The sequence below is a fragment of the Megascapheus bottae genome, chromosome 16 (assembly GCF_031878675.1).
Source record: "Megascapheus bottae isolate mThoBot1 chromosome 16, mThoBot2.hap1, whole genome shotgun sequence".
In the NCBI taxonomy this organism is placed as follows: Eukaryota; Metazoa; Chordata; class Mammalia; order Rodentia; family Geomyidae; genus Megascapheus; species Megascapheus bottae.
In genome coordinates, this window is record NC_143524.1 from 31,969,302 (window position 1) to 31,982,440 (window position 13,139).

Sequence of the window (13,139 nt, forward strand, 5' to 3'; positions counted from 1 at the left end):
TTGTCACCCTGCACCAGGATTAACTCCAAATGGATCAAAGACCTGGAGGTAAAAACAGATACACTGAAAAGTTTACAGGAAGGAATAGGAGATATAGTAGGTCTCCTTGGCACAGGTTGAAACTTTCTTAATAAGGACCCAGAAACACAACAAATCAAAGAAAGTCTGGATAAATAGGATTGCATTAAACTGCAGAGCTTCTATATGGCAAAGGACATAGCTAGAAAACTAACTAGAAAGTCTACAGAGTGGGAGAAGATCATTACTAACCATAAAATAGAAAAAGGCCTCATATCTAAAATATATCAGCAGCTAAAAAAGTTGAATCACTCCAAAGAAACAACCATCCCATTAAAAGATGGGCCAAAGACTTAAAGAGAGTCTTCTCTGAAGAAGAAATAAGAATGGCCTATAGACACATGAAGAAATGCTTGACATCTCTGGCCACAAAAGAAATGTTAATCAAAACAACTCACTCCAGTTAGAATGGCCATGATCAAGAAATCTCATAACAACAGATGCTGGCAGAGATGTGGCCAGGAGGGATCACCACTACACTGTTGGTGGGAGTGCAAACTAGTTCATCTGCTATGGAAAGCAGTATGGATTTTCCTCAAAAGGCTAAACACAGAGTTCCCCTATAACCCAGCAATTCCACTCCTTGGCATTTACCCACTGGTCCAGAAACAAGGACATACTAAATCCACTAATCAACAATGCTCATTGCAGCACTATTAACCACAGCAAAGATATGGAACCAACCTAGATGCCCCTCAGTTGATGAGTGGATCAACAAGATGTGGTATTTATACACAATGGAACTCTATGCTGCTGTCAGAAAGAGCAACACTGCCCCATTTGAAAGGAAATGGAGGGGCCGGGAGTTTGGCCTAGTGGTCAAATTGCTTGCCTAGCATGCACGAAGACCCGGGTTCGATTCCTTGGTACCACATACATAGAAAAAAGCCAGAAGTGGTGCTGAGGCTCAAGTGGTAGAGTTCTAGCCTTGAGAAAAATCCAAGGACACTGCTCAGGCTCTGAGCTCAAGCCCAGGACTGGCAAAAAAAAAATAAGAGAAAGGAAAAGGAACAACTTAGAAAAAAATTATATTAAGTGAAGTAAGCCAGACTCAAAGGAACATAGGCTCAATGGTTTCCCTCATTTGTCATAATCAGTAGATTATGTAAATCTCCTAGCAGAGATTTACAATAGAGCAAAACCTGAATACATAAGGCTATATAGGATGATGCTAAATGAAAGAACCTCGAGGATATAGAAACAAAAGCCATATAATGAGTGATTGTCCTTAATGTACTATATTATCTCTCATATCTTTGCTGTCTCTTGGTTATGTCATTTTATTGCAGTATTTTACCTTGTTATCTGATATATTATATATATGTTTATTTGGTTATTTGAAATACGATGGGGAAGGGAGGAAAACAAAATGAGGGGCGGGGTGGGGGGAGGGAAATGGGGACCAAGACCTGAGAAAGGGCACCAATGTTTGTGAAGTAATGCACCTTCTATTTGGTGAATATAATGTAACCCTTCTATTAATTACAAAAAATATATGAAAAAAACTATAATTGTTCAGACCACTATGACTTTATAGCCCTTATAAGTTTCCACTTATACCAAGTAGAAAGTTATCCTTTCTCTTCCTCTCCTCCCTTCCCCTCCTTTCCTCTAATCCCTTTCTCTCTCTCTCTCCTTTTCCCTTTCCATCTCTCTCTGTCTGTTTCTCCATGCCCCTATCCCTTTCCTTTTCATTTTCTTCTCCCTCTTCCTCATTCCTCAGAAAGACATTGAATGAGAACCATCATTAATATCAAATTCTTCTTTTTTTTTTTTTTTGCCAGTCCTGGGCTTGAGCTCAGGGTCTGAGCACTGTCCTTGGACTTTCTCAAGGCTAGAGCTCTACCACTTGAGCCTCAGCACGACTTCCGGCTTTTTTCTATGTATGTGGTACCGAGGAATCGAACCCGGGTCTTCATGCATGCTAGGCAAGCACTTTAACCACTAGGCCAAACTCCCGGCCCCATATCAAATTCTTCTTTAACGTGATCTTATACTTACAATGAATTTCTTTATCCCCATTAACAAGCATGTAGACTTTGTTTATGTCAAATGGAGTTAAGATAAATGAGGTGATGTTTGAACACTTTGAACCTGCAGTTGAATTGGTGCAGATTTTGTTGGGAAAATGTTATGTCCTTTTTGAATACCACTAAATTTCCCTGGGGTAAGAGCCCCTGAAGAGCAGTAGCTAAACTGAATCCATCCTGTTAAAGCAGCCTCCGTTCTGTAAGAGTTAAGTTCTGAGAAATCCCCTACCTGCCTCTTCTCAGGAGAACTGCAAGATGCTCCATCACATGTTTCCTCAGAGAGCTCGCAAGGACATTCAAAGGTCATCTCTAGGGCAGCAGCTGTGTTCCACAGGTAGCAAGGACACCTAAAACTAAAGTTCTGTGGGAAACCATAACATCAGAACTGATGAGAAACTGGGGAATGTCTCTATGCAAAAGTTAAGTAAAACATGAGGCTGAGAATGAAAACTAAAACTTGTTTGTTCTGTACTATAAAAGCTGTGCTCATTCTGTACTCGGGGCCTCCAGGCGTCATTGGTTTCTAAGGCGCGGAGGACCAAGCTCAAGCTTGCTAATAAATGGCTCTTTGTTGCCTACATTGGTCGTGGACTCTGGTGGTCTTTCAGGGGGATTTTGAAGGTTGGGCACAACACCACTGGGTATTCTGCACAGGACAGAAGCTCTGCAGAAGCCAGGAGGAAAGCAAGCCCCTAGGACTTGTTTGTCTGGCACCCTCTAGTGACAAATTGTAACATCATTGGTGTTTGTTAAAGGAGAAAGGATTGCAGCTCCTGTTCCAGAGTTGGAGCCAGGATGGATGCACATGCAGCTTCGAGTTGATGATCAGCTTGCACGAATTGAGTGTTCCAATGGTCATCACCTAATTCAATGAGGGCCTGACCAGAACACAAGTCGGGGAATCAAGCAATGCGCTTCCCTGCCCTAGCTAAACTCTTGAGCTGTTCATATCATCTCTTCTTCTCCTACCCTCCAGCTGGGATTTACATCATGAGTGTCCCTAGTTCTCAGGCTCAGGTTCAGGTTGAATTATTCCATCCATCAACTTTCCTGGATTTCAAACTAGTAAAGGTAAATTCTTGAGCCTTTTCATCTTCCATTGTCCAATGGGCCATTTCCTCATAATTAGGAGAGAGAACATGAAAACACATCTGGAGAGTCATTTCTGGAGGACATCTCTGAAGAACTGAATACAATATCTAATCTTTTCAGTCTTGTCTCTCATGTTTGATTAGTATGCTTTATGACACGGACAAATAGAAACACTTACCTTGTTTGTTGGAGTCAATGTCTCGACTTGTAGCTCAGGAACTCACATATAGCACAAGCAGCAGGAATCTCCTGCATCAGCCTGTAAGTAGTGGGATTATAGGACGGCAATGCTGCACCCAGCTGCTGCTGTTCTCATTTGGGGGTGCTGCTACAGGTGCTGCAGCTGCTGCTGTGGTGGTGGTGGTGGTGGTGGTTGTTGGAGACTGCCTCTGGGTCTCTTAACTTGTTGCCTAGGACTTTAATATGATAGGCTTAGGAATGCTTTAAGTTGCTTTGATCTGTGTTAAGAAACATCTGGACTGCTATCTTTCTCACAGACCTGCTATCTTTCTCACAGATCCGTTATCTTAGTGACCAAATTGCCTATGTCCTGTTCCCACAGACTCATGCTGAGGAAAATTTTTTCTACTGAACCTAGCCCCTGCTTTAGAGCCCTATATAAACCCCCTCTGACTTTCAATAAACAGACCTTGATCAGAACACTGTCTTGGTCTCATTCTTTGTGTTTGTCTGTCCCACTCATTTAGGTACGGTTCCCTCTCGAGTCTCAGTTGACTGAACCCCGCGGGCCGGGGCAGGTGGTGGTGGTGGTGGTGTGTGTGTGTGTGTGTGTGTATGCTTATACACCTGTGACTGCACCTGCACCCGCATATATTTGCCCCCATCCTGGAGCTGGAACTCAGGGCCTGGGTGCTGCCACTGAGTTCTTCTTCTCAAGGCTAGCTTTCTACCACTTGAACCAAAGCTCTAGTTCTGACTTATATTATACCTGTTACCTGGAAGATAAGATTCTGAGGGTTTCCTGCCTAGAGTGGCTTTGAACTGTGATCCTTAGATGTCAGACTCCTGAATAGCTAGAATTACAGGTACAAGCCACTGGTTCCTGACTTGCTTGTTACTTTGTAGGTTATATGGAATTTAGAAATACTAGAGCCATTTGGAATTTTCTTCCATAAGTTTAGTCAGCAAATATGTAATAAGAATGGACTGAGGGCCTTGGAGTTTGCCCTGTGATGAATACTTGCCTAGCTGTATGAAGATCCGGGTTCAATTCCTTGGTACCACACACATAAAAAAATGCCAGAAGTTGGGCTGTGGCTTAAGTAGTAGAGTGCTAGACTGGAAGAGGCCCAGGGACAGTCCTCAGGCCCTGAGTTCAGGTCCCAGGACTGGCAAAAAAAAGAATGAACTGAGAGTTAGACCATGTTTGGAAATGAAGATTCAATGTAAACAATCAGCACGAATAAAACTAGTCTTTTAGAGCTTGACTCTTTGCGGCTTGGACCTTTGGCTGAGAGTTATGTCTTCTGAACTATCTTCCTCCTTCTCCTCCTCCTCCTCCTCCTCCTCCTCCTCCTCCTCCTGCTCCTCCTCCTTCTCCTCATGTATTTCTACGTCTCCTCTTCCTTCCCTTCTTCTTTTATGGTGTAAAGCAGTAGGGCCATTGGTGCTGAAGGCCTGCCACACTACTTCTTCTTAGACCTGGGAGTGAGATCCAGTCTGGGTTTTGAAATACACATTTTAGGACATGGTGTTTGAGGAGTCTCTTTGACCTCAGGAAATAGCATCTTGCTTTCCAAAGTTGGATGCCAATCCAATCTGGCCCTTTTTCACATTTTGAAATCTCCACTTCTGGGAAAGGAAATCCATGGGGAACAGCACGTGTTGTTTATACACAAGTTTCAGAGTCCTGCCAAGCCTGCACCCAATGAAACAATCAATTGCAATTTTTTATCTGATAGGGATGAGAAATTTATGGTAAGTCTAGGCTGGCCCAATGTGTCCTGTCTCTGTGCTGCCTGAGCAGGGGAATACCACAAGCAACAGCAACCCAGCTGTGTTTGTTCTGTGAGGCTGGACTTAGAGCTAATTCAACAGTCCATTGCTTCGGTGTAATATGCAGTCTTTCAGAAAACAAAACGAAACAAACAGAAAACCACCTCAACCAACTCAGAAGCCATTCCTAGTCGTCTGCTTTTCTTTTTTACTCTGACAGGATTTTTCTAATTACTGAAGTTACGTTTTGAAATTCTCTTCTCTCACTTGTTTGTAATTGAAAGGGGATGCCACTATAAATATTTAAGCTGGACAATGGGCACCAAGGACACTGTCTTCTGCAAACCAGGTTGAGTGATTTCTCAAGGGAGGCTCTTGGGAAAATCCCTCAATGTCCAGACTGTGGACTCTGATCTTTCACCTTCCTGCTGAAATGTATTCAATGCTTGGGAAAAGAACCCATGGGAGATTCTCTCCTAATGTCTAAACATTGCACTTGCTGATTCTCTCACATTTTCTCCCATTTCTATCCCAAAGGAGAAGGGCTTGAGTGAGTGAAACAGGGAGCCTTTTCCCAGGATTGAATAGTAAAAATGATTAGGACGGGATGCAATCACTGACTCAGAATTTCTGTCCCAAGGAAAGTATGCCTTCATATGCCTTCCTCCAGGAAGTGGCTCTCTCAAGCACACCCATGGCACAGGGTTGTGGATATCTGGCCACACACCTCTCTTCCTTCACCGGTTATTTCTAGAGCAAGTGAGCCAGGCCAGTCCGGAGTCTAATCAAGCCACAGCAATCTTACCTTTCATAAGGACTAGAAGTTGTGTTGTGAAAATTCAAATGTGGTTTGTCCCTGTTGTGGGTAACAGCTAAGGGATCAGGAAAGTCCTTTGGCAGCTATCTTCCCTTTAACTTTCATCTTATTGACTTGAAAAGAATGAAAATAAGATCCAGGCTCAGAAAGGGGCATCACTACTCATTTTGTCAGGCTGAACCTAAACCAGCAAGTCCCTCTCTATCTGAAAAAAGAAGAAATCTAATGCATGATGTCAATCCTTGCCCCATTTATTTCATCCTGTGTCCATGCTCTTTTGTCTAATATTCTATTCATAATTATTCTAGTCTTGTAACAAGAAAAGATCTTCATTTTTTTGCCAGTCCTGGGGCTTGAACTCATTGCCTGGGCACTGTCCTTGGACACTTTTTACTCAAGGCTAGCTCTCTGCCACTTGAGCCACAGCTCCACTTCAGGGTTTTTCTGTGTACGTGGTAATGAGGAATTAAACCCAGGGCTTCATGCATTCTACCACTAGGCTGCACTTCCGATCCTGAAAATGATATTCTTTACACAATTAATTCATTCTTTTGTTGTAGGGCCTGGATGCTGTCTGAGCTCTTTTGTTTAAGGCTAGCACTCTAGCACATGAAGCCACCGTACCACTTCTGATTTTGTGATGGTTACTTGGAGATAAGAGTCTTACAGATTTTTCTGTCCTTTGCTAGCTTTGAACTAGAATCCTCACATCTCAGTCTACTGAGTATCTAGGACTGCAGGCAGGAAACACCAGTGCCCAACCCACAATCAACTCTTGTTTTCCAATATTGATTACTGTTTGCAGAAAATGGTCAATGGCTTTTTGTGTGTGCATTATTGCATGCTAATTATTTCCAGTCAGGGGTGAGACTGGAAACAGGCAGAATGCCCTCATTTGTGACAGTCCAGGAAGTTATAAAATTACACAATCTGGGAAAATTAGATCTGTATGAAGCAAAAACTCCTGATGTTCTAGATGCTATTCAAGAGGGATTGTTCCAAAAGCACAAAAGGTGTGCTTTGTTTGCAAAGCATCAGTATATAAAGCCCCAACCCTGTCTCCCCAGCAAGCAGCACAAGCATCTGTGATTCACCTGGAGCCTCAGCAGGAGCAAACAACCTCAGGTGAGGTGCTAGAACTTTTGTTCCTTGGGGAAATTTTCTCTCTCCACCAGTATTCTTGTGCTGTATCCCAGCTCACTCCGCATCCTTCCTGAATCTACTCTTCTGATCAGTGTTCTCTACAACTGAATACTTTTTACAATAGAGTGTGCTTTTGTATAAATTCTGTGATGGATAGGGCTGCCACTCTGCACATATTTATTGAGCATTTAGCTTACTTCACATTGCAGAGACATGGATTGCTTACAAAATCTTCAGATGATTCCTTGGAAATTTCCCATGCAATTTAGTTTCTGGATTGATAAGAGATGATAGAAATGCAAAGTAACCAGACACCAGTGGCTCAGGCCTATAATTTTACAATTGGGCTTAGGCTGAGAGGAGGATAGAGATCAGAGATCTGAGGAGGCTGTGATCTTGAGGATGGAGGTTCATAGCCAGCCCAGGTAGAAAAGTCTATGAGACTCCATCTCCAAATATTGCAGCAAAACTTCTGGGCTAGACGCATGGTTCAAATAGAAGCACACCATAAAAAAACCCAAACAAGTACATAAGGCCTTGGAGTTCAAGCCTTAGTACTAGGGGAAAAAGAGAAAGGAAAAATGAGAAAAAAGGAAATGCAAAATAGCTTATATTAATAGTTGGCTCCAATCTCACACTTACTGAGATTCTAATTACAATTAGCGAACTAAAGAGTCTGAAATCTATCGATCATCAGTTTATGGATATAGGTGAGTATGTTTCTATGTCAAACTGATTGACCTACAAGGACAGGTCAATATTAGAGAAAACAAAACTCCCAAACAAAAGATAAACCATGTTTATGTTGTGTTTCCTTAATGCTCCAGCAGGATGAAGCTGTCCTTTGGCATCCTTCTCTGTTTCCTTTTCCTGGGAGTTGCCAGTGGTGGACTTTTCTCATTCATTAAGGAAGCTGGTCAAGGTAAGGAAAACACAGGTTGCTTACAGGTCCTAAGAATCCATATGAATGCAGGAGACTTATCATTTTTTATTTTTTGCCAGTTGTGGGGCTTGAACTCAGGGCCTGAGCACTGTCCTTGGACTTTTCTCAAGGCTAGATACCCTTGAGCTACAGCACCACTTCAGGCTTTTATCTATGTATGTGGTGCCACGGAATCGAACCCGGGGCTTTGGTGTATGCTAGGCAAGCACTCTACCACAAGGCCAAACTTGGTCTGGAGCTTTATCTTTTGACCAGTACTTGTCTGTGTGTGGTGTTTTTTTTTTTTTTTTGCCAGCTTTACAACTTTTCTTTGAGGCCTGAGGCCATGTAAGTTTGGGACAGAACTTGTCTGTGATAAGTGCAGGAGATTGAGGGATTTCTATTTCCCTCTAGTGGGAATCCAGGGACAGCTCATTTCTGTTTGCTTGCAGTAAAGCTGATGCCTCAAATGTGTGGACTGTTGGCAGGGAGACTGAGCCAAACCTGTGCCACACCCCAACCCCAGGAATAACAACCAAGGACAACTGAACTTTAAACAATATTTTAGGCTCTGTTCTGAGAGCATTGTGGGAATGTACTAGTGAGTTTTTAATGCCTTTACAAAGCTATTTAACAGAGAGCATGGAACAAGAGCATGGTTGAATCCAGGCAGACTTGTTGCTCAGATTTTCCTGTGCTATTTCTAAACCAAGAGTATGAACTTTATGAAGATCTCTCTCGCTCTCCTTTTAAGTATTTAGGGCTTTTTTATTTCCATTTCTTTGTCTTTAAACTTTTTGATTACTATAAAGTATACAAAGATTTTAGTGTGCTATTTATAACATGCATATAGTGTTCTTTGATCAAATTTACTCTGTATTACTCTTCCTTCTTCAAATTTAATCTTATTGTTAAGGCACTGTACAGAGGAGTTAGGATTGCATATGTAAGGTGATGAGAACATTTCTTGTTGAACCTTGTTACCCCTCCCTCATTCTTTCTCCCACTTTCCCTCACCCTGGCTCTTCTTCCCTCGAAGTTGTATAGTTCATTTCCAACATAGTGTCTGCTGCATTGGTTTATCTTTTGTCCTTTGTCTTGCCCTTTTTTTTTTTTTTTTTTTGCCAGTCCTGGGCTTGAGCTCAGGGCCTCAGCACTGTCCTTGGACTTTCTCAAGGCTAGAGCTCTACCACTTGAGCCTCAGCACCACTTCCAGCTTTTTTTCTATGTATGTGGTACCGAGGAATTGAACCTGGGTCTTCGTGCATGCAAGACAAGCACTCTACCACTAGGCCAAACTCCCGGTGCCTGTCTTGCCTTTTTGCTGTTCCCCTTCCCACCCCAATTCAGATAAATGTATATATAAGGGAACCAAAATCAAATACAGTGACAAAGGGGATAAACCAAAGGCAGAAAAATGAAAGAAAAAAATGCAGTAACTTCACACAGTACATTAAAGTCAAACATGATGTCATTTTTTAAAATCCAGAAATGGGAAATAATGGTATGGTTTGGAAGGTAACTCTCGTGCTGCTGTCCACAGTGAGACAGAATTAAGTTACCTATCTTGCCGACAGTTCTACAGAGGCTGAGACACAGCTAGGAAATGAACACCCTCCTAATCATATTGCAAGAGCTAAGTTACAAGTTGCATTTATTTGTTTATTCATTCATTCATTCATTTATTAGAAGCATAGGCTTTTGAACTCAGACCTCAAGGCCTATTTTCTAGATCAACCATCTACCACTTAGACCACATCCTTGGGACTAAACTGCAGAATTAAAACAATTCCAGAGTCAACTGGGCATGGTGTCTCCTGCCTGTAATTCTAGTTACTTAGGAGGCTAAGATCTGAGGTTCAAGGAGCAAAACCAGTCTGAGCACTAAATAAAGTCTCTAAGTCTCTTATCTCCAATTAATCACCAGAAACAGAATGCTCTGGCTCAGGGAGTAGGGTGATTGCCTTTAGCTGAGGAGCTCAGGGACAATGTCGGAGACAAGAATTCAAGTACCACAACCGACAAAAAAAAAAAAAAATTTCCAGTGGTCTTTTTCTGGAATGGTCTCTGAATTAATATTTTAAGGTTTTGCTGTTGATCCTTTCTAAATTCTCACACAAATGAAGTCTCAAATATCATTTATTCCACAAGTAAATATTTTTCAAAAGCTTCCTATAGAGTCTTGTATAATGTTTCTAAGGTCAGGAATGGTTTGTAAAATTCTGAAGCCTGTGTTTATATTCTCCTGTTACCTCCCTCCTCATCTAAAGTCATTGTGAAATCCAGCCTTAGTAAGAAAACCATGTGGTTTTCATGTACAGTAAAGGTTGAGAATCATTACTTTTGATTTTTCTGTTCATATCTTTTATAATCAAATGTACCAGGTATTTTGGAAACATGTATTAAGGAAATTTGGACTGCCAATGGTCCATCTAAATCAATAACTCAGAGAAAGTAAGTAGGGAAAAACTGTCATAACTTCCAGTAAAAGCTATCTATCTGAATAAATAACAGAAACAATAATTCCTTATAATGAAGACAGGTTATCTGTCTTATAAACCGTGATTATTACCCTATGTTAGAATCAGTCCCTTTTAATTTAAAATATATTTCCCATTTAATTTGCATGTGATTTGATTCCATCTGTCTATAAGTCACACTGATTTTAGTTTAATCCTCTTTTCTCCATTTTTCCTCTACCTTTCCCAAAGACCAGAGATATGAAGATACACTGAGCACCTGCCACCATAGTCTAGACTATGAGACAAATTATATTTGCCTTTCTCGAGTTTTCTACAAAACCCCTGAGACATTCCCATTTCATTGAGGATAAAATTAAAGTTTTGAATTTAGTAGTCAGTTGTCCATATTTCTTTTCTCTCCCCCTCCCTCCCTCCCTCTCTCCCTCCCTCCCCCACCTTCCTCTCTCTCTCTCTCTCTCTCTCTCTCTCTCTCTCTCTCTCTCTCTCTCTCTCTCTCTCTCTCTCTCTCTCTCTGTGTCTCTCTTTGTTGGTCATAAGACTTGAACTCTGGGCCTGGGTGCTGTTCCAGAACTCTTCAGCTCAAGGCTAGCACTCTACCATTTGAGCCACAACACCACTTCCTTTTTTCCTCTTATTTCTTTCAAGCCCAAAGAAGGCTTGAACTCAGGGCCTGAGCACTGTATTGGGCTTTCTCAAGGCTAGAGCTTTACCACTTGAGCCATAGCATCACTTCTGGCTTTTCTATGTATGTGATACTGAGGAATCAAACCTGGGTCTTCATGCCTGCCAGGCAAGCACTCTACCACTAGGCCAAACCCCTGTCCCCACTTGTCCAATTTCCTACATCAGACTACCCAGTTTATTTACATCAGAGAGGTTCTGTCAGTTGAACAGGTTCATGTATATCCTGAGTACTCAGACACACTCAGGGCAAAACTGTTTTCATTCTACCCACTGGGATGAAATTCTTCATTGACTATATTTGACTCCTCATTATTTTTCATTGGCTACAGCATCCCTCAGAAATTCCATGTTCTTAGCCTTTGGCCAGAGATTTCTTGAACCTTTCTAAATAGAATGCTTTATTGTACAATGACACATTTTCAAAGACCCCTTCTTTATAGGTACCACACACAGTCCACAAAATAGCAGCACAAGTATGAATAAAATCAGATAGAATGAAACTTGTTCCAGGTGTAATTGTACAGACATTATTTTGTTTTTTTTTTTGTTTTTGTTTTTTTTTGTTTTGTTTTTTTGCCAGTCCTGGGCTTGAGCTCAGGGCCTGAGCACTGTCCTTGGACTTTCTCAAGGCTAGAGCTCTACCCCTTGAACCTCAGCACCACTTCTGGCTTTTTTCTATGTATGTGGTACCAAGAAATTGAACCCGGGTCTTCGTGCATGCTAGGCAGGCACTCTACCACTAGGCCAAACTCCTGGCCCTGTACAGACATTATATCCAGTGCATTAACCAGAGTTGTAAAAGGTAACGAATATTCATTTTGAGTCAATATAAGGGCCTTTTCAAAGACTGACATCTTGGGAATTGGAGGCAATTTTCTATTTCCTCTGTTTGGTCAAGCCATGATCATCTTCATCATTCACTTTCCTTTGCAGGGACTAGAGACATGTGGCGAGCTTACTCTGACATGAAGGAAGCCAACTGGATAGGGGCAGATAAATACTTCCATGCTCGGGGGAACTATGACGCAGCCCAAAGAGGACCTGGGGGTGCCTGGGCTGCTAAAGTGATCAGGTAAGGCTGGTGCTGGGTGAGCAAAGCTTGACTGCCTTGGATGGTAGAAGGGGAGAGTCTCTTGTCTACATAGAGGTTTCCTGTTGAGACTGAAGTCCAGTCTCCCTGGAGTTGAAATGTCTGGGAGCCATGAGTCATCCCTCCCTACCCACTTCTCATGTGCAGCCTCAGTGCTGTTTGTCCAGGCCAGGGTGACTATCCTGGGCCAGCATCTCAACCCCTTTTTCTTTGGCCTTCCTGGACTCCTCTAACAGATATCCCTTGGAAAGAGATTTGCCAGAGTCAGGTTGTTGTTTATCATGCTCATGATTAATCTCCTTCCTATCTGCTCTGATTGCAGTGATGCCAGAGAGGGTCTTCAGAGACTCACAGGCCGTGGAGCTGAGGACTGGAGGCAAGACCAATTTGCCAATGAGTGGGGCCGGAGTGGCAAGGACCCCAATCACTTCAGACCTGCTGGCCTGCCTAGCAAATACTGATCAGAATGCTTACTGGCTTCTTAGGAAATCCAGCTCTGGACCCCTGGCTGCGGGGCTCATTGTTGAACTCAGTTCTCTCTCTGTCTTGGCTCAATAAATGCTTGTGGAATCCAATTTGTCATTATAGTTTGGATTGAACTTATGATAGTCTTGGATATTGGAGGTAGGCAATATGTAGACCAGAGTAAGTTATCAATATTGACAGACAGAAGATAAATGGTTCATTTCCTGGGCATTAGGTATGTGTTTCAAGTGGTATCATAAGAGAATGGGCCCCTGAGACATTTTCTGAGACTTCAGGGTTAGTCCTCAGTACAGCTGAGGCACAGTGTGACAGTGTATTGTGGCAGCTATCTGAAATATAGTTTGGAGAGTGTTAGTTA

General features: G+C 42.2%; 1 protein-coding gene across 2 annotated transcripts; it reads left to right on the forward strand.

Annotated features, from left to right (window-relative positions):
• Positions 1–6,991: 6,991 nt before the first annotated feature.
• LOC150053115 (serum amyloid A-3 protein-like) lies at positions 6,992–12,870 on the forward strand. Of its 2 annotated transcripts, none has more exons than XM_090348039.1 (4): positions 6,992–7,098; positions 7,944–8,038; positions 12,139–12,277; positions 12,618–12,870. In XM_090348039.1, the coding sequence occupies exons 2-4, from the start codon at positions 7,948–7,950 to the stop codon at positions 12,754–12,756; spliced, it is 369 nt and encodes a 122-aa protein (XP_090204165.1). In that variant the 5' UTR covers positions 6,992–7,098; positions 7,944–7,947; the 3' UTR covers positions 12,757–12,870. The 2 variants fall into 2 exon arrangements, with proteins under 2 accessions (XP_090204165.1, XP_090204166.1); XM_090348040.1 differs by having other exon boundaries at positions 6,998–7,098; positions 7,947–8,038.
• The last annotated feature ends 269 nt before the right edge of the window (positions 12,871–13,139 follow it).